At 41.0% G+C, this 21,251-nt stretch overlaps 1 protein-coding gene across 3 annotated transcripts in view; it reads left to right on the forward strand.

The window, feature by feature from the left end:
- The window catches only part of URI1 (URI1 prefoldin like chaperone), a 65,118-nt gene extending 46,831 nt beyond the window's left edge, over positions 1-18,287 (forward strand). For all 3 annotated transcript variants that reach the window (XM_072422416.1, XM_072422417.1, XM_072422415.1), the window contains exons 5-11: positions 5,606-5,697; positions 8,328-8,388; positions 13,590-13,749; positions 14,576-14,819; positions 15,711-15,853; positions 16,915-17,146; positions 17,919-18,287. In XM_072422416.1, coding sequence (XP_072278517.1) covers positions 5,606-5,697; positions 8,328-8,388; positions 13,590-13,749; positions 14,576-14,819; positions 15,711-15,853; positions 16,915-17,146; positions 17,919-18,092 — 1,106 coding nt within the window. In that variant the 3' untranslated portion in view covers positions 18,093-18,287. The remainder of the gene's footprint in view (positions 1-5,605; positions 5,698-8,327; positions 8,389-13,589; positions 13,750-14,575; positions 14,820-15,710; positions 15,854-16,914; positions 17,147-17,918) is intronic.
- The last annotated feature ends 2,964 nt before the right edge of the window (positions 18,288-21,251 follow it).

Genomic DNA, 21,251 nt, shown 5'->3' on the forward strand with positions numbered 1-21,251 from the left:
ATGGCCAGCAATGTAAGACCACCATGGTAATATATAAGAACTTGGGGAGTAGTGATTATAGAAGAAGGTCCTAAAGCCGTGAAACTTATTTTAAGGGTTCCCCCATGTTAAAAAAAAGTTGATAAAATTGCCCTAAAAAGACTCAACTTGTAGCTCTCAGATCGTCGATCAACAAATCCCCAACATCCTCCTTCCCTTGCAGTTGCAGTACCTTGGAGGCCAAATAACATTTTCCCCCTCCTAGAATATACCGTGTCACCTTTTTCTTTTAACTACAGGCAAAGATAAAATGTGCCTAAAAAGCCCCAGCCCAATGATTTAATGTCATTGTCCCTTCATCATCCTCCGACCGCAAGCCATGAATTTCACAAGACACCGTCAAGGCTCCCTCCGATAACATTACAGTCCCGCCGCCCTCCCCTTCCGAATATTACAAGCAAGCCCGACTTGTAAAAAAAAAAAAAAAAAAAAGCGCCGTCCATGTTTTAATATTTTCCAGTCGTCTTTGGGAGAGGAGAAAAAAAAAGTTATTGATTTGACCTCCTACCTAAAATAATGTTCTTTAGATCTAAAGCTGGTTAGACACATTATCTGGCTGGGCTCAGTCAAGCAAAAACATTCCACAACCTCAACCTTTTCCCTGACCCTCCGCTTTTAACAACTGCCGACACAGTTTTGTGCTGTTATGTGACCATGCTCGGATGAAATCTGTCAAACAGCTCCTTGAGTTATTAGGCTGTCTGAGTTTGACCTTTCTGCAATCAAAGATATATGACTTAAGGGCTCAGATTTGCCATGGCAACCGCTCCAATTTGCTGCCGTGAGAAAAGGTCTAATTGTTGCAGGAATTTAATGATCTAGAGCGACATCAGGGCTGTGAGATTTTATGAACTGTTTACACCGTAATTTTCATTTTGTTAATGCCATCTCTTCTCTTTTTTTTTTTTTTTTTTATATAACTCGCCCCCCTCCTATTTCTTTCTCCTTCAATGTAACCCATTCGTATCTGTAGCAGCAACAGCTGTCTGTGGGTAATGGTAATTCATTGCGCGTGAACAGGCAAATACAAATGGGTTGGTTGCTCGGCGGTAATGGTTTTCTATGTGCCCGGAAATATGCAAATATCGACTTGTATCAAAAGTCAGAAACCTCCAAACTCCAAAAACATGCAGTTAGGTTAAATAACTTCCCCCCAAAATTGACCTTAGACTGTAATAATGACATATGCCTATGGTAGGGACATTAGATTGTGAGCTCCTTTGAGGGACAGCTAGTGAGAAGACTATGGACTTTGTACAGTGCTGCGTAATATGTTGGCGCTATATAAATACTGTGTAATAATAATAAATAATACTAATAACCTTCTGTCTCCTTCATACCTGTAGTCTTGCAAGGAGATAGGTGATCCTGGAGGCAGACGATGGCCTTGATTTATAGCAAACCAGTGTTTTGTCCATTCAAGGCAAAGCAACAGGTTTACACAGTGGCTCAGAGGTTAGCACTCTTGCCTTTGCAGCGCCGGTCCCAGGTTGGAATCTCAGTCAGAACACTATCAGCATGGAGTTTGAAGGTTCTCCCCGTGTCTGCATGGGTTTCCTCCGGGTACTCCGGTTTTCTACCACATTCCAAAAACATGCAGTTAGGTTAATTGGCTTCCCACAAAATTGACCTTAGACTGTGGTAATGACATATGACTATGGTAGGGACATTAAATTGTGAGCTCCTTTGAGGGACAGCTAGTGACATGACTATGGACTTTGTACAGCACTGCGTAATATGTTGGCGCTATATAAATACTGTGTAATATTAGTCCCTTTTAGCCAGGGCTCACAATTCCTTTGCTCCCTTGCAGCTCAGGACTCCTCACATTGATTTTATAGCCAGAAATGTTTTAAAGCTGGGTGGGAAGAAATTGTAGGCAGGTGGCAGCCCCTGTATGGCGACCTAATTCCTGAGTAACCACACAAAAACTCTAGGTGGTTACTGAAAAGTTCCAGGTGGTGCGCCCAGCTAAAAAGGTCTGGGGAGAACACGGATACCACTGTGTAAGTTACAACCTTGGTGATTAGTGGCTTGCACAGGGCTTTTCTCTCCTCTATGCTGGCTGAATAGAAGAGTGGAAGAGTACAAAACAATATTGCAAAGTCCTGCTGTATCACTAAACACATTTATTTAAACTTCCAGAAGTTAATATTTGCATATTGCTGCTCTCCCATTGTTAGGAATAAAGTGCGTTCAAGATGCAAAATGCACCACATGGCCAAAAAATTTGAATGCCTTGACCTTGACACCTATATAGTTTCGCTGAGCACTCCATTCCAAAACCATGGCCATCAAAAGGGAGCTGTGCCCCTTTATAAACCCTTTGCTTTGTTCTCCCCAATTTTTTTTTAGGTGGGAGCACCTCTTAGCATTTTTCAGTAACTACCTAGCTGTTTTTAGGTTGTTCCTGAAAAAGTTGGGTCATGGTATAGGGCTGGTCAGCCACCTACAGCTTCTTCCCACCCAACTTGAGAAACATTCTGGGGAGAATACTGCAGCTGTTGCAGCCTCCACTCGTCTAGGAAGGGTTTCTGAAAGATTTCGAAGAGCAATTGCTGGAATTTGTGTCCATTGAGCAAAAAGGACTTGCGCACAGACTTTTAGAAATTGTCTATGTCCCCTGTTGTTACCATAAGGAAACTCGCCCTGAACAATGCCAGGCATGTATCATTGGAGTGTATTTAGTTAAGTAAGAGGCTGCAGGAGATCGGAAGCATGAAGATGTAACCAATTCCTAAAGGGAGAAATCGCAGGTTCCATATGCAGTACAATGATTTGGAAGACCAAGGGCCATATTTATAAAGCAGTGAATGAGAAATTCATAAACTGCAGGTGTATCTTTTTGGTATGTGGCTTTAAATTATGGTGACTTTCACCTGCAGCAAAGGTCAAATTCATTGATGTATAAATTCAGAGATGTGTACATTTATTGTTAGGGTTTATTTAGGGTTTATATAAACTTCAAGGGTCAGCTTAGCTACTGAGGAGTTGAATAGTGTTTAATCCAGAAAGTTTCCTAAGTTTGGTGGGTAGAAGCTGTAGGCGGTGGCAGCCCCTGAATTGTGACCCAACTATTAAGTAACCACCTGAAAAAAGTTGGGTGGTCAATGAAAACTTCCAGGTGGTTTGCCCAGCTAAAAGGGGCTGGGGACAACCCTAAATTAAATCATCAAAGACTTTCCCAGGATGCCCGTGGTGAGATATCTGCTTGCCCTCAATGGCCACATCATTCCTGGTAGATGGAAGAGAAAGAGCAGGAATGCTCCAAGCAGGGCAGGAATTATTACAAACTACAAGTGAATTGAAAAAGGGACAGGAGCTCTGTTTGATAGATCTTGCTCCTGCTATCCCAAAGTTTTAAAGAAGCCGCAAAAGACTAAACCTAGTACAATGAAAAAGCTGAAATATTATGGTGAATGGACTGACCCTTTAGGCAAGCCAGACAGCCAGCCAGCTTATTGGACATACACTTTCCTTTGTTGCTTTAAAAAAAGATAATGGCGTGTCTCCGCGCTTCATATCGGATGAACAGAAGACCCTCTTGTGTGTGTTCTTAAACACTTTAATATGGCATTAATCCTGCATTTTATGTTGGGAACGTGTGTCTCTTTTATTGTATAAATAAATGCAAATGACTCATTTACACAAGGAGCAATTAATGGTCGCAGGCAGATAGGCAGTGTCTGGTGGCATCCGCGTTGCTTATCCACTTTGACACGTCCGTCTCCCAGTGTATGTGGGGACAGTGACCTTAATAGGGTGGAATAATGGCTGGAATTAGTGCAGCAGACAGGAAAGAAAACACAGCGCATGAGAAGCCCGGGCTCTGCAGATTGCCGAAGGAGAGATGTGCGCAGTTAGTGTGACTCCCCTCCACAGCACAATGAATGAGACTCGGGTTGCCAACAAGTTTAATAGCTGCTCCCGGGACTGGCAAGCTGAAGCCTTAAGTCGTCTAGGAGTTTCTGCTTCGAGCCCTGCTGCGTTCACAACAGGATATCCCAGCTTACTGATGTATAAGAGTTACAGAGCAGCTCAGGGCAAAGGGTTGCAGCTGCATTGGGTGCCCAACTCTGTATTAATGCAGCTGCTATTGGAATGGGTTCTCCAATTGTCTCATAAAGGGGTCAACAAACTTGACTATGTAATATAAAAACTTGGTAGGAAAAAAGTTACCTGTTAACGTTGAAAGTTAGGCCCGGTTTAAAGTCACCTTTGTGCTAATGATAATGACACGGTGTGGGGTCTTTTGCACCTGCTTGAGTCCCTCTCCGTAAATCTCCTTACGCAGCACGTTCCATAGTTAGGAACAGAAACAGATGCAAACTTTGAAGTTCTTCCATTTAAAACACACATAATTCACAGAAAAACAGCTTCTATCCCCAGCATTAAAATCAAATAGACGGCTGGGGAAAGCGCCTACATTGCTGATTATTTCGCGGGAAGGAATTCAGCTTTCAGTTTGCTAAAAAGATTACTGCATGCTGTGTATTTTTTTTCCCCTTCTGGAGAAGAGAAAAGTGTGGTGTTTACACAAATCTGCAAATACACAATTGAAATTTATTTCCAAAGTGAAACATTATCATCTGTCTGGGGAGCAGGCTGCATTTTTCAATAAGTTAGAACCAAACTCCCAACTCTATCCAATAAAGGATGCCGGTTAATCTGGTTTGTATGTACTTTCTATTGCGTTTGTTGTACAAGTTGGGCTCAATTTTCTTTATGTATTTTTTTCACTGGAGTCGCTATGTGACAATGTAGTAAAAAAATAAAATAAGATGCTTCTTAAAGGGACACTGCAGTCAGTCTAACAATGTTGGGGAGACATCTTGCATCCCTCAATTCCTTACAGCAAACAGACCACATAACAGAGGAAGATGATGAAGATGCAACCACAAATGTCACCGTGCCGAACTGATGAATGGAGGAGAGAAAGTCACTAGCACTTCAGTACAGGATTCTTGCTTTATATAAAAACAAGGATTACAAGATGTTGAAAAGACAACATTTTGGTGCCATTCAGAGTCCCTTTCTTGTCACTTGTCTTGAGGAAGGGACCCTGCGCCACCCTGAAAGTTGACTTTGCAACATGTGACCATGCTTTTATAATAAATCAAGAATCCTTTATTTCGGAGTGCTGGTGACTTTGTCTTCTAATCTCACAACGCTTGACTTTCACAATACAGCAGGAAGTAAATCGCCAGGCTAGCATGCTTTACCGTTGGAGTTTATGTTGGAGTTTCTGGAAGCTCTTCTAGCAGTTATGGGTCATGTGGGACAAAATGAAAGGTAAGTAAAGTATGGCATGCCAAATACACTGCAGACCTGAGAATTATTTCAATGGTTCCCTCATCATAAAAATGGTACGAGTGAGAAATACTGGTCTATATGAAATAGGGACAGCAGTGGCAATTTCCATTTCTACATACAAAATATCTTAATAAAATGCATTATTACTTTCTTGATATGTATAATGTGCAGAATGAAAGGGGGAGCTGTAGATGTACATTTCCTAAAGTTTTCAGGTATTCTTTTTATAACCCTTGTGTTTGTTTTATTTTAGATGTCAGGAAAGCACTGGAAGACCTTGAAGAGGTCATGAAGAATTTTGAATCCAGAGTGGAGCTCACGAAGGATCTGGAGAAACTGAGCAAGGTGAGGGAACCTGGGATGTGGAGATAAGGTGGTGGGGGCATGTGTGGCATTGAGGGATGTCCAAGGTGTTCCTGCAGACCCCTCAGTATTGATGAGCTGCCCGGTTGCGTAGTGCTCCACACAACCCAACACGTCCAATCCCATGTTATTAATTGGAAACCAATTCTTAACTGGCCATTTTATTATTGAGGAGAGGTGATGCCAAAGGATGGAAGAACCAAACGAATGCTGCATTCAATTGCTAACAACCATTACAAATCAGAGATATCAGCTGACCCAACATTGTTTAGTTAAAGTGGATCCAAACCCACTTTACTCACCTGTACCCATTTCTTCACATGGCTCTGCCATCCTCTTCCTTCTTTTCTACCTGGAGATGATTTTCTTGCTTGGCCGGGCCAGAATGATTAAAGTCCCAAGCAGGAGTTCATTCATTCCTGGCACGTGTAGGGGAAATTGGGTTTCCCAGAGTGATCAGGCAGGTAGTAGGGAATATTGCATACGGGACATATTCTGTCCCTTTCTGCAATAATGACCCACTTCCATGCATTTTTAAGTGGAACTTAGGGTCTGCTTTATCAATCATCATTCCTATTGAGTATAGAGATCTTTTTTTTGGCAATTTTATTTTGGAAATTGTAGAATGTGAACTACAACACTGATTAGCTGAAACAGGAAGACATTCCCTTACCCCCACTGCCATCGGGTGATGCTGAACAAAATGCATTATAACTTAATTCTGTGTTGCTTTGGTGATTTACCTTGAGGTTTATTGCCACCATCCCTGTGTAATCTGCTGTGTATGGGAAGGACATTTATTTCTGGTCCAATCTGATATAATATAATTTAGGTAGGATGGGAAATGTGAGAGTGGGCAGCACGGTGGCTCAGGGGTTAGCACTCCGGCCTTTGCAGTGCTAGGTCCTAGGTTCGAATCCCAGCCAGGACACTATCTGCATGGAGTTTGCGTGTCTACGTGGGTTTCCTCCGGGTACTCCAGTTTCCTCCCACATCCCACAAACATGCAGTTAGGTTGATTGGCTTCCCCCTAAAAAATTGACCCTAGACTACATTAATGACATATGACTATAGTAGGGACATTAGATTGTGAGCTTCTTTGAGGGACAGTTAGTGACACGACTGTGGACTTTGTACAGCGCTGTGTAATATGATGGCGCTATATAAATACTGTGTAATATTAATAATAAATGTAGTTGCAGAATTGCCACATCTGGCATTTCACCTTCAGAGTACTTTTATTTGGGTTACCTTGGGTCACCTTGGGTCATGGTTATCTTGAATTTGTTAAAAAAAAAACAAATGCATAATGCAGATTTGCCTGTACATATGTAAGAGGTGCAGTTTATGGGAATCCATAGAAATCTACTTAAGGGCATGCTCACATGGTTTTGCAATATCAATTGCCAACTGACAGTTTACTGCTACCCTATTTTAACCAAGAAGCATTTCATAACCGGCCTTCACAAAAGATCCCGCAAGCATTTACATTGGATCCCACATTCTTACACACTATTTGCAGCTTCTGAAAGTCCAGTTGTAGATGCAAAACTTGTGCTGGTCAATAGCTATGGTGCATCGCTAATCCAGCTGGAGTTTATAAAGCAGCTACATCAGCTCTTCGCAGCTGTGTCTGTGGGCAATTTATAGCTTTATGTGTATGCAGTCCTCCTTCAAATTTCTAATTGGTAACCTATAAAGGTTTCAGTACATGCATGAATCAGAATTTCATGTTATCGCACCTATTTAATAGCTGCAGTTGTTGGCCTGTGAACACACACAGACCAGTAATTAATTAAAAGAAATTTCTAGGAGAAATACAGGAACTTCTTTTGATGACCTTGTGCTAAAAATTTGGACATTGCCTGGCAATCTCTGGCTGCAGAGCAAGCACTGAACAAGCAGGTTGGGGTAATCGGAAGTCAGAACTCCATATTTTCAATATTATTTCAAGACTAGAAAGTACTGACATTGATGGAGTAGCATGACAGCCATGGAACTGATGTTCTAAAATGAAAGTTCATCAACAACTTTATACTTCCTTCCCTTAGGTTTCTTGTAAAGTAAAAATAAGTAAATATTAGCGCTCCAGCAGGTTTTCATATCTGTCTCTGATTACCATAGGTGGAGATTGCTTTCCTTTTCTTGGCTGTCACAGGACAGGAAGGCATTTGAACCCTTCAACAATCCATTATATATCTATTTTTGTATTTGCACATTGAAAACATTTTCTTTAGTTCCTTGTCCTACAGCAGAGGCTCAAACACTTTATTTCCCTGTCTACCATTTAAAAAAAGGGCTGGCTGGAGTTAGGCTTTAAAACAGTTTAGTGTAAATTACATCCACCCCTAGACTGGCTCACATTAAACTTATTGATATATAACCAAAAGCCACAATACCAATACAAGTCTGAGGATTTTAAAAGATTTTACCCTGAGGCTTTAGAGCACTGAGTAGAACCGCTGTGACCTTGTTGATTGCAGGGAACTGGGTTGGAAAAGGATAAATTCACTTTTAATTTATAAAATATTTTTATGTTGTCGTATTATTTAAACAAAATGTGGCATGATCCGGGATTCCCTTTTAACCGATGCCTCTGTCTGTTGCCTCAGGAATCCAGCGAATACTTTGACATCAAAGAAGAAGTCAGTGAAGAAACGATTTCTATGAAAGGTACGTCCTGCTCTCTTTTTAAAATTACTCCAATTACCTTAGCACGCGCCTCCTTCTGCTGTTTACTGTTTATCGCTTTGTTATTCTCATCTGCTCAACACAAGGCCACGGGGTTCAACTGGCATCTTTTGTTTTGAGTTTTCTTGGTTCGTAAAATCTCGACATTGAGAAGGAGCACATGCTGGCCAATCATTGTTTGGAATCCCCTGAACATTTGGGATCTTATTTAACCATTTTCCATCTGTAGCCTGTAGTTGAACATTCATTATTAAACAGTATTTATATAGCGCCAACATAATATGCACCACTGTACATTAAATAGGGGTTGCAAATGACAGATGCAAACAATGACACATGAGGAGTCATGTGCATTTTATTTTGGAATATCACATTGATTGTTCCTTGCCTGCAAGGCCTGTGACAGCTGCCTCAGCGGAGTAGTGATTGGTGATCAATCAGCTTGACCACCATGAGTTCGCCATTTCTTTCTAGGATATGATGACCATGTGGCTTTGTTTGTAAACAGGATATTTCTTTCTATGTGCACATGGAAATTCTTTTTTTAGGCTAGGACTTTGGAAGGATACACAATTGCAGTGCTTGCACGTTTGTCAACAGGTTATGGTGAGCACTACTGCACCTCTCTGAATCTTGGACCTGGGTGGAAAGAAGCTGTAGGCAGGTGCTGGCCCCTGTATTGTGACCCTATTCTCAAGTAACCACCCAAAAACAGCTGGGTGATGCACCCAGGTAGAAGGAGCTGGGGAGAACACTGGGCAAGCAAGAGGCACACCAGGGTTTGGAATAGGAGAGGAAGGGGCATGGCAGGGTTTGGAATAGGAGAGGAAGGGGCATGGCAGGATTTGGAATAGGAGAGGAATGGGCATGGCAGGATTTGGAATAGAAGAGGCATTAGAGGTTTTGGAACAGAAGGGGTATGGAAGAATTTGGAATAGGTGAGGAAGGGGAATGGCGAAATTTGTAATAGGAGAGGAAGGGGTATGACAGGATTTGAAATGGGAGAAGAACGGGCATGGCAGGATTTGGAATAGGAGAGGAAGGGGCATGACAGGATTTAAAATTGGAGAGGAAGCGGCATGGCAGGATTTGGAATGGGAGAGGAAGCGGCATGGCATGATTTGGAATAGAAGGGGCATTTGAGGTTTTGGAACAGAAGGGGTATGGAAGAATTTGGAATAGGTGAGGAAGGGGAATGGCAGAATTTGGAATAGGTAAGGAAGGGGCATCACTGAACCAATTTAGTTGTATTCCTTGCACAGGGCTGTCCGTTTAAGCAAAGGAAACCTATGGATAAAAGAAGAAAGTATAGTATTTACCTGATCAGCGACTTGCTACTCATTCACTTTCTAGTCCCAGGCAGAGTCACTCCTTGACTAAGGCTTCACGTGCAGTGGAGAAAAGTGCACTCGGGGACCGATCTCTACAGGTGTGTATCTATACAGATGTAAGGCAAACTAGATCAGATTTAGCTGCTCATAATTACAAATGGTAGGTTCACACTAAAAAACAAGCTGCTCCAATATAGTTATCCAAATTAACTGTAGGTATATTGGCTCCTACACAATGGTTCCTGGAGAGCAGTATCCGTGTATTCGGAGTTACTCCTTAATTTACATGAGATATGTATGCATTACATCTTATCTGAATCTGTGCGCTACATGTGTAATCTGCGCCTCTTCTCCCTCCCCTCCCTGGCTGGCTCTGATGTCAGCCCGCTCTGTTTACTGCATTGATCTTCTCCTCTCTGCCATCAAGGCCGATTGTTTTAAGAGGGATTAAAATTCATAGCAGAGCTGAAAGAAGATTCTGTGTTGCATCTTCTATTACCAGAGCAGGATACTTGTAATGAGAGTAAAGATTTCGGATGGCAATAGACACAAACGAGTTGCATAATCAGGGCAGTGAAAAAAAAAAAAAAAACAGCAGTAAAAAATAAAGGGATTTCAATTCCCCCTCCCAACCTGTTAAACTCTGATCATGTCACTGTCTCATCGCTGTTCATAGTCATTTTGTATTTCGCTACTTCAGAACCAGAGAAAGGATATTTAAATAAAATCCTGTTTTGTTAAGCTTTCTTTAAAGAGTACAAGTCAAGGGCTAATTTTGTAGCTGGTCACACGACAAGTGTAGCAAAACCTGCCGTGACACTAAAGCAGAATAGAACATTATATGATATTCTTTCCTCCTAAAATCACGCTTTCATTTTGGCAGAGCCACGGAAGCCTAATTCTGATTAATATTAAACAGTATTTATATAGCGCCAATATATTACACAGCGCCGTAGAAAAAATAGGGGTTGCAAATGACAGACAGATACGGACAGTGACACAGGAGGAGGAGGAGACCCTGCCCTGAAGAGCTTACAGTCCAAGAGGTGAGGGAAGTAGCACACGGTAGGAGGAGGATATGGAATGGTGGGTGTGTAGTGAGGGTTTAGGAAACAAAAGACCGGTAGGTGAGTTTGAAAAGATGGGATTTAAGGGCTCTTAAAAGTAGGAGCAAGTCGAATAGGACGGAAGAGCGTTTCAAAGAGTCAGCGGAGCTCTCTAAAAGTCTTGGATCCGTGCATGTGATGAGGTAATGCCAAAAGTGCAGATAAGAAAAAGAATTGACCTGCGTCTAGACAGCTTTACAACTTTACACTTCAATGCTATAACATTTCAATGCTATAACATTTAGTGTTCTCTCCGGCCCCTTTTGACCAGGCGCACCACCCGGCACTTTTCAGTAACCACCTGGTTGTTTTTGGGTGGTCACTGAAGAGTTGGGTCACAGTACAGGGGCTGCCACCTGCCTACAATTTCTTCCCACGCAGCCTAAATCTTTTGGAACTGGAGGTCATTCAGTGTTCTCCCCAGCTCATTTTAGCTGGGAGCACCTCCTGGCACTTTTCAGTAACCACCTGACTGTTTTGAGTGGTTACTGAAAAGTTGGGTCACAATACAGGGCCTGCCACCCACTGCCACTGTCCTTTATGCATCTGGATTTTAACACCATTTTGCCTTTTTAACATTTATATACTTGCTCTGCTATCAAATCCCCTGAAGAAGCCATGGTTACCACGAAACGCGTCAGTATTTTGAATATAGATTGATAGTTTTTTGTTATATGTGATATATAAATTTGAAATAAAATTGTGTTTTTTAGATATGGTTATGCCAGTAACTTCCTGCTTAGGTCCACTCACTCTGTTGGTTGAATATGACTTTTTTTTTTTTTTTTTTTACTGTTCAGTCAAATTGGCAGCAGAAAATGTGATCACTGGTGGCATGCCTACTAAAGCAATTATATACTTTGCTGTAATATCATTATCAGTCCCCAGTCCTTGCAGCAAATAAAGGTGCCTAATGTTTTTGCCCTAAAACCAGACACACTATTGGAAAATGTGGGAGAGTAGTATCATCAGTCCAAACCCCTAAATAGACATAATGAACAGGAGAAAACTCATTTTTTTTAAGGTTCGTTTAGTAGTGGGGGCCTTTTAATTGGGCAATTGCAACAATACATTGGTAACATAAAACTTGCAAACATAGGTAATTTATTCTTCAAATGATGAACTAAGTGACATCTCTGAATTACATCAATAGATGGTAGAATTCATATATAAAAGTGATGATACTTATAGATGGGGTAGGTATATGTGGTCCACTTTCTTAGTCTTTTTTTTGACCCAACGCGTTTCACAAACACTATTAGAGAATCCAAATGTCTATGATACTTAATTTGTGTAGTCACAGTCATGGTCCGAAACAAGAGTATTTGTTCTCCAAAAAATTAATTATAAGGTGTAAGGGTGAACAGAGCATTGTGAAGACTGTTCACTCTTTTTTATAGCAAATTTTATTAGTCCAATTTTAATCTACAGAATTCCTTCATAAAAAACACCCATGGACTTTTAGAACACCAATTTAATCATTTCACATTTTCTAAATATTTATAACATTTTCAATATGAATGCAATGCCCATATAATTTAACACTGAATTGTAGTGACCATTACACTTACCATCTCACTTGTTTAAAAACATTCAAAAAACGTTGTTTTTGCCCCTGGTGTGTGTATGTATATATATATATGTGTGTGTGTGTGTGTGTGTGTATATATATATATATATATATATATATATATATATATATATATATATATATATATATATAATTTATAGCCCATACATAGAACCAAGGTGTTAATTTACATTTTCTTGATAGGATTATAAAGATTATACTGAAAGCTGATCACTTTTATATTTTAAACATAAAAAATACAATAGCATCATTTTAAAAATCTTTTTAAAAATGACAGTTTTTGATTGCCAAGGCATCGGAGATTAGACTCTTCCTCCTAAAACAGTTGATTGCTGCCATAGATCAGAAGTATTTGTAAACCCAATCACTAAAATCTCATCTAAGACTCAGCTGATGTTGATTCAGTAGTCTTTTTTTTTTTTAAATGTTTTTAAATTTGCCTTTTTTTGTTATAATAATTACTGGCAATCCTGCCATAATGGCAGGGCTCTGTCCTTGTCTCCAAATTGACCTCCTGCTGTCTCCTGGTCACATGGGCTTCTGATGAAAACTCAACCTGTTTTCAAAGCAAACTGTCCAGTGTTGTCACCATTAGGAAACCTGTACCCAATAACGCCATGCAACTATCGCTGGAGAACATTACAGTCACATGGTCAAAATAAAGAGCCTCATCCTTGTGGTAAATCTTAATGATTTGAGCCCATTTTTGGTTTTGAAAAATGAATGGGCAGCACGGTGGCTCAGAGGTAGCACTCTTGCAGCGCTAGGTCCCCAGTTCGATTCTTGGCCAAGGCACTATATGCATGGAGTTTGCAGGTTCTCTCTGTGTTTGCGTGGGTTTCCTCTTGGTACTCCATTTTCCTCCCACAATTCAAAAGCATGCTGTTAGGTTAATTGTCTTCCCCCCAAAAAAATCGACCTTAGACTGTGTTAAATACATCAGACTATGATGGGGGCATTAGATTGTGAGCTCCTTTGAGGGACAGCTAGTGACATGACTATGGACTTTTTTTTAAAGCGCTGTGTAATATGTCGGCACTATATAAATACTGTTTAATAATAACATTGACATTTATTGGGATTTATTTATTTATTGTAACGCTCGTGTGATCTCAGCCAACTAATCATTGGTAACATTGGTGGTATTTCATGCAGGAAAACGCCGCACAGCACACAAACCTCACTCAAAACCAAAGGCCGACACTGGCTCTGATTTTCGGGAAGAGTCCAAAGACCCTTTTATTGACAACAAGGCACTCTGGGCCAGACTGGAGGAGCTGGAGAAACAGGAGGAGCTGCAAGGAGAGCTTGCAGGGTAAGAGTCATTTATACTTTATCTTTTTTTGTGCTTGTTGCTTTGGCCAAGCTGAGAGTATTGAAAGTCGTTTTTCATCTTCTCATGTAGAAGACCCTGTCAAAAAATTTCTCGTCTGTCGCCAAATTCTACTCCATAACGGGTTCACTGAATTTTTTTTAGAAAAAGAAAATGATTCTGGAAGTGTTGATCTCCTGATCCCAGTACATTTTACAATGTACATTAAAAGCTGCCCATCTCCTGGCTGGAGAAAAAAAAGACGCTCACATGCTCACACAATCAATTATTGTCTTGGAAATGATCTCTCATGATTGTTTCTAGGGATAGAATACTGAAAGATGAACAAACGAGTGCTGTACATACAGTATTGTTCTGTTCTATGGGGAGGGGGGAGTATGATAAGCGGTACCTGTCGGGGTGGATCCATAAACCACATGGAAGTCTTTAAGGTCGTTATTATATTTAAGCTTTACCCAAGGCAGTCTGGGTGCAAAAGGCTACCTACCTAGGTACACACAGTCCTTTAGACTGACATCTGTCTATCGAGCTTTTTAGATTTGCATAAGAGCTAGCTCACTGATTGCATTAGGGTTGGGGGTTCTTGCAAGGTGTACTATATTAGGTTCAGAATGCAATGAGCAGCAACCTGCAGGCCCTTCCTACCAGCCATAGTCTGTCTGTGTTGCAGGGAGAAGCACATTACATGAAATGTAATTGGTATGTTAATGAATAGGGAGGAGGAACAAGGAAAGGCAGATGATAAACATAAAAAAACTAATATAGCGTCCACAACTTATAGTTTAGAGTTTATCCTTTATTTATACAGGGTAATAGAAGTTCCTCCCCTCAGAAGTGATTCTTGTCATGAAGAAAACAAGGAGAACCAGAAGACCGACCTTAACGTGGAACAAGATCATCTCACTTCTGCCGGTCAAACAAAAACAGAATTGCTGAACTCCGGCTGTGTGAACGGGTCTGCGTCACATCATAGTGATGAGGAAGACCATTCTGCAAGGTGTAAAAATTCCATCGCCACCATCTACTTTTCCCATACGGTTGAACCAAAAAGGGTGAGTAGCCAGGGATCTGTCATTTTCGTTTGGATGACGGCTATGTGTGTTCTAGTAGGGCACACTGGTACTTGAAGTTCAATAACCCCATTCACAGATCCACCATTAAATATTTGCACATGGGTACCCAGACATTCTTTGCTTAACACAACTGCTTTTCATTCCATTACCAAGAAGAAAATGCAAAAGCTGTTTTTGGGTCGGAAGGGCTTGCAAAGGAATATGGAGATGCCGTCCTGGTTTGAATGGACAGCTGGGACCTAATAGATTGCGCCCCCCCCCCCCCCAAAAAAAACCAAAAAACATTTTTTGCTCCTGTTGCTTCTTTCCCTCCTAGTCCGAGCTTTTCTGTACAGAGCCAGCAGGAGCCTAATAAAGGTTACATTTAGGTACATTTCCTGCCTGTAATAAATACATGTATTGATGTATGAATACAGAGCTGCAATAATTTGTGTCTTTTATATCTGCTGTAGGTTCAGATTAAAATTCACATTTTCTTTGACCATTCAGCAACGGGTTTATTTCATTCCCAAGCTTCAGATTTCCATTCTGAGTTTACACAGATCTAACTCATGTGACAGCGTTGGGCCAATGTTAAGCTCTTCTGTACCCACAAATTAGAGGTATTGGTTGAAGGGAGCAATAGGGAGTAAAAAAGGGACCAGGCTCTAAAGTGAATCTGTTGCTTTAGGCTGCAATAGTCCAGCTTATTAAACAGACAAATTGTTCATGACCACAGCAGCTGGTTGCGATCTCTTTTATTCTCCCATAATGCACTGAAATTGACAAGAGGAAAAGTCCTGCCCAACACTTTGTAAATATTTTGTGCAGACTTTTATTCATATATATCAGTTTTTGTTAACATCGTTATTTGCCCCCTTTTTTTTCTAGGTAAGAATAAACACTGGAAAAAATACTACTTTGAAATTTAGCGAAAAGAAAGAAGAAGCCAAAAGGAAAAGAAAAAACAGTAATGGGAACGGTCATTCTGCCCCGGAACTGCCGGTTATAAAGAGTCCAGCAGATATATACAGGTACACTTAAATCCATGCTTGTCCACATTAGAACTGGGCAGCACAGTGGTTAGCACTCTGGCCTATGCAGCGCTGGGTCTCAGGTTCAAATCTCGGCCAGGACACTATCAGCATGGAGTTTGCAGGTTCTCCCCGTGTCTACGTGGGTTTTCACCGGGTACTCCGGTTTCCTCCCACATTCCAAAAACATGCAGTAAGGTTAATTGCCCCCACCCCCAAAAAAATGACCTTAGACTGTATTAATGACATATGACTGTGGCAGGGACATTAGATTGTGAGCTTCCTTGAGGGACAGCTAGTGACATGACTATGGACTTTGTAAAGCACTGCGTAATATGTTGGCCTATATAAATACTGTATGATACTAACTAGAAAGCTGGAATATATATATACAATTTAGGAAGCTTTCTTTTTTAAGAGACCCACCCAATACTGTATAGTATTTATCTGTTCTGGTGGCCTCATTCTTTAACCGAGCAAGGATTCTGAATATGTGGAAGCTTGTGTCCTGATCACATGACAGTGCTTGGATCTATGTGGCCGATCAACAGGCCCAAACTTTGCCCTGTGGGAAGCAGTGTTTTCCCCCCAGGAAAGCGTTGGACACTGAAACATAACAAAGGTCTAACAGAGGAGCAAGTTAATTGGTATGCCTAACTGAGGGAGAATGGCTGAGGATGCAAAACCACAAAACCCAAAACAAGATTGAGTGTTGGTAGGGTATTCAGATATTGCATTGCTGAAAGGGAGGCAGCAGACTCTAGTTCCACTTAGGTATATTTTCTCTTATTGTTTTGCACATTGCCAACTTTTTAGCTGGTGATTGTGGCAAGTAATTTAGTTCCCCTTAATTCAGAGGGTAGTAATGGGCTTTTGTATTGGATAAAGCCTAAAAAAGTACATAGTCCAGTACATTGTGTACCTTCTTATCCTAGTGCTCATGATGTGTTTATGATACTGTAATTTCCTTGTACTGTGTGAGCCAGCCATTTCTTTGTACTGTGTGAGAGATTAGAATATCTGATACTTTCCTGATTGTAATGGAAGTATGTGCTTTACAGAGTGTTCGTGGACCTGGTGAACGGAGAGTACGTCCCGCGTAAATCCATCATGAAGTGCCGCAGCCGCGAAAACAGCGTGTGCAGCGATACCAGCGAGAATAGTTCCCATGAGCTAGAGGACAAAAGAGGCTACCAAAGGAACATCAGCATGGAAGACAGCATCTTTAGTGACCAGAGTGAGGAGGACGATCGAATGCATAAAAAGCTGTCACCTGTGTCCGGACTATCAGAGGTGAGAGGGGAGATGAGTAAAATGTGTACAAACCTTTTCTGCTTCTTGGGGAAAATCTTAAGAAATCTTTACTGAGTCCTCACAGTTCTTCTTGGACTGACAGCCTTTAGGGGTTCTTCTTACTGACTTCCAGATCTCTGCTACTGTAATGGGAAGGTCAGCAGGAGAAATCGTGGTACTATGTCCCTTCCAGACCGTAAATGATTGAGGATCTTCTCTTGCGTATTGGGATGTTACCAACTTAAACATTTAAGTTTAACATTTAAGGGCTATAGAGCCCTTCTGCCCAACCTGCAATTATAGGGCAACATGTAACTTTCTCATTGTGGGACCACTGGACCCCAGCAGTTTGCACAGGGTAAAATGACTTCTAAAAAGCAATTACAATTTATTTCCCCATTAATTTCCCCATACTCACAGCATTTCTCAAGTCTCAATCTATTCCCTTCTCAGACCTCACTAGCATCACATATACCAAACATGTGCCCCTTGGTGATATCAGGGGGTCACAACTGGGGTCCTAATGCCTCTTAATTGGATAAGCCACCTGTCCTTTCGATTGATACCATTGAGTTTTCTGGGGCTTCTGACATCACATTAAAGATGGTGGCACCCAGCAGCATTCTTGGTGCTTTTGGATATCTACACATAGCAAGGGTATTGCATGAATTAAATGCATGGGAAGATATTTGTACAGTCTGGCGACTGTAATGTTCTTTAATTACTAATGCTATGGTGCTGTTTTTTTTTTTTTTTATATATATCTACACAGGCATTTTCAGGAACAGTCATAGAGAAAGAGTCGTTCTCTATATCTGTGCCCATGACCAGCATCGCCCACCCGGCTCTGCCCACCATCCAGGAAAAAAAGGCAGAGGAGTTCCCTGAAGAAGGGGTAAAGAGAGTCTCAAAGTTCAAAGCTGCCAGGATGCAACAGAACAAGTGATACTGTTTGTGTCCTCCCCGTGTTCCCAGCTACTGCGGAACACAACCCACCAATGCAGGTCTGGATGATGTTTACTTGTTCGGTCTGTGCCAGGTCACTTTTAGTGACAAAACAAAAAAAATTAATTTGCAACCATTTTGATAACCTGTAAGTCTATTTTTTTCTCTTTAAATAAATATGCAATGATTTCCATTATTTTCAGAGGTACAGTCTGCACCTTTTTTCCCTTTGTCTTGGAGGGGTCGGAGAGAAAATCGTGTTCTGCTCCATGTCACTGCATTACGATTGGATCAAAGTGTAAACCCAAGGAACAAAAATGCAATATATTGCGGCGTATTAGTCCTTAGATGTAGTGGCTGCATTATTTTTTTTTTCAACATCATTACCCTAGGCTGCTTCCCTGATTATTATTATTATTATTGATGAACAGGATTTATATAGCACTAACATATTATGCAGCGCTGTACATTAAATACAAACACCTCCTCCTCCCTTCATCTCCTTAATAAGGAGGATTTGTCCTGTAGTTCTCAGAAGATAGAAGGCTGATAATTGTCTGTGATTCCCCTGTATAACACAAGGGAAGGTACAAGGATGCCGGATTTTGGACGAGATTAGCAGCTATATTTCTGTACTTCCATAACATGTATGTGCCCCAAAAATAAAAATGAATCCAGCCACCACATTTGAACACTGGCACGCTGTAATGTAATACATTTATGTCTTTGGGTTTGTGCATACCTAAATGTCATTCTGCAATTGCTGAAATTAAGGTGATTGCTGTAACTTTTGTTTCTCTGGTCAATAAAACTGGATACTTAAAAAGGATAAATGTGGGGTTCATTCTCAGAGCAACCAATGGGATTCCTGATAGAAATCCAGGACCTGGTTGGTTGCTACTAGCAAAAGCTTTACTCATGCATTTCTTTTCTTTTCTCCAGTTAAAATCAATCTGCACCATGTCATTATTACGTTGGTCTAATAGAAGGTGAAAGATGTCTGTACACTGTCTGTACACTCATCATGAAAGATTTACACTTAAAGCTGAACTCTGAGGATGGAATGTTTTATACCCTTCAGTAGGTCCCCCTCCCTGCTTCAAGGGTTAATTTCTTGTTTTGGCAAAGGGATGTTGAATATCATGGGATAACCTGGGTGATTCCGCAAACCTGAATAAGGAAAAATCTGTCCACAGAGACACAGTACCATACTGATATCAAGAAACATGCCTGCAGAGACACAATACCATACTGATAACCAGAAGCATGCCCACAGAGACACAAAACCATACTGATAACCAGAAACATGCCAGCAGAGAAACAATACCATACTGATAACCAGAAACATGACCGCAGAGACACAATACCATACTGATAACCAGAAACATGCCTGCAGAGACACAATACCAAACCAATAACCAGAAAAATGCCCGCAGAGACACAATACCATACTGACAACCAGAAACACGCCTCCAGAGACACAATCAATACCATACTGACATAGCAACAAAAAAGTCAGCAGAAGCGCAATCGCAATCAATGGTCAGGAGTAGAAAAGGTACATTTAGTGGTCAATGGAAGGGTAAATGCTGTGATTTTGGTGGAAAAAATGAGACACTGAGCTTGAGGCTTCTAGTGGGATCTGCAGGGCACTGCCACTGGCCGGTTTGAGCAGTACGTAGTGCTGGAATCCAGAAAATTCCAGAACCCTTTGCCACCTCCACATAGATTCATTAATCTTTCCCTAGATCCAGGATGCATTACACTTTCTGTTTTGTGCCATTGGATCACAGATCTACCTTCAGGCAAGCAGCAGAATCAAATGGATCATGTCATCCTGTTCATGTTTCACATCTGATGGCATTGTATAATCCTATACAGCCTGGATTGTATCTGACTTGCATTAAAAATTCAAAATACCCGGAGTTCAGTTTTAAGTATTGATCATCTTCATTGAAAATCACACTCTGCTGGGTTACAGAGCCTCAATTATGTCGCATTGGGAAATTCTGGTTTTGAGGGAAATCCAGGAAGGGGGTCTAAAACTGGTGAATACAATCTTTACCTTCAAATCATTTTCCATCTTAATAACATTGATAGACCCCAGTGAAGAAACCTGCATTAGAAATATGAGCAACTGTTTAAAGCAGAGACAACTCAGGAGTAATCAATCTGGTAGTGCCATTTTCCAGGGCAGCTCACACAGGGATATCCGTGAAGCATGGATCGTCTTAGTCAGGAACCACAGCTCATCACTTTACCAAACGCCATCCTCAGCTCAGCATGTGCAAGCTTCTTATATCCAACCACATGCAGTGTGCAGTCATTCATAGCTGTCTGTCTAAATCAACCATTCTCTGTTTAACATGTGGGAACCCTGGAAATAAGTTTCAGGTATTTCAGGAAACCCCTACAATAAACCACAGCTCACAGTATATTAGTCTAGTCAGTGGGAAGAACGTCACCCTTACAGATAGCCAAAAAGATCATTGGTGTCACTTATTACAATTGCACAGTATTTATATAGCACTGACATATTACGCAGGGCTGTAAAAAGTCCCTAGTCATGTCACTAGTTGTCTCTCAAAGGAACTCACAATCTAATGTCCCTTCCATAGTCATATGTTTAATACGGTCAGTTTTTGGGGCAAGCCAAATAACTTAACTGCGTGTTTTTAGAATGTAGGAGGAAACGGGAGTACCTGAAGGTAACCCATGCAAACACAGGTAGAACCTGCAAACTCCATGCAGATAGTGTCCTGGCTGAGATTTGAACCTGAGACCTAGCGCTGCAAAGTTCAGAGTGCTAACCACTGAGCCACCGTGCTGTCACTGATCTGAGCAGCACAAATTGCTCATTGATCAAGGAACCCCTGCAGAACTCTGGTTGAGCATCTGATCTAAATTTTGTTTCAGCAAGCTGGCATTATACTGTTTCTTATTTGATGTACCTGCTGCATTTCACTGCATCAGGGAAAAAAATTACAAGAAATCCTTTTCTTTGGCAGGTCTTATTCTATATGGCTTATACACTGAAAGAAAAGTTAAAGTAGATGTAAGCCCGATCATTAGGAAACATCCGATTGTCTCATGGAGTCAAGAAGGAACTTTTTACTCCTGTTGAAGCAAATTGAACCCAGGTTTTTTTGGCCTTTCTCTG

This window comes from Pyxicephalus adspersus, chromosome 9 (assembly GCF_032062135.1).
Source record: "Pyxicephalus adspersus chromosome 9, UCB_Pads_2.0, whole genome shotgun sequence".
Taxonomy (NCBI): domain Eukaryota; kingdom Metazoa; phylum Chordata; class Amphibia; order Anura; family Pyxicephalidae; genus Pyxicephalus; species Pyxicephalus adspersus.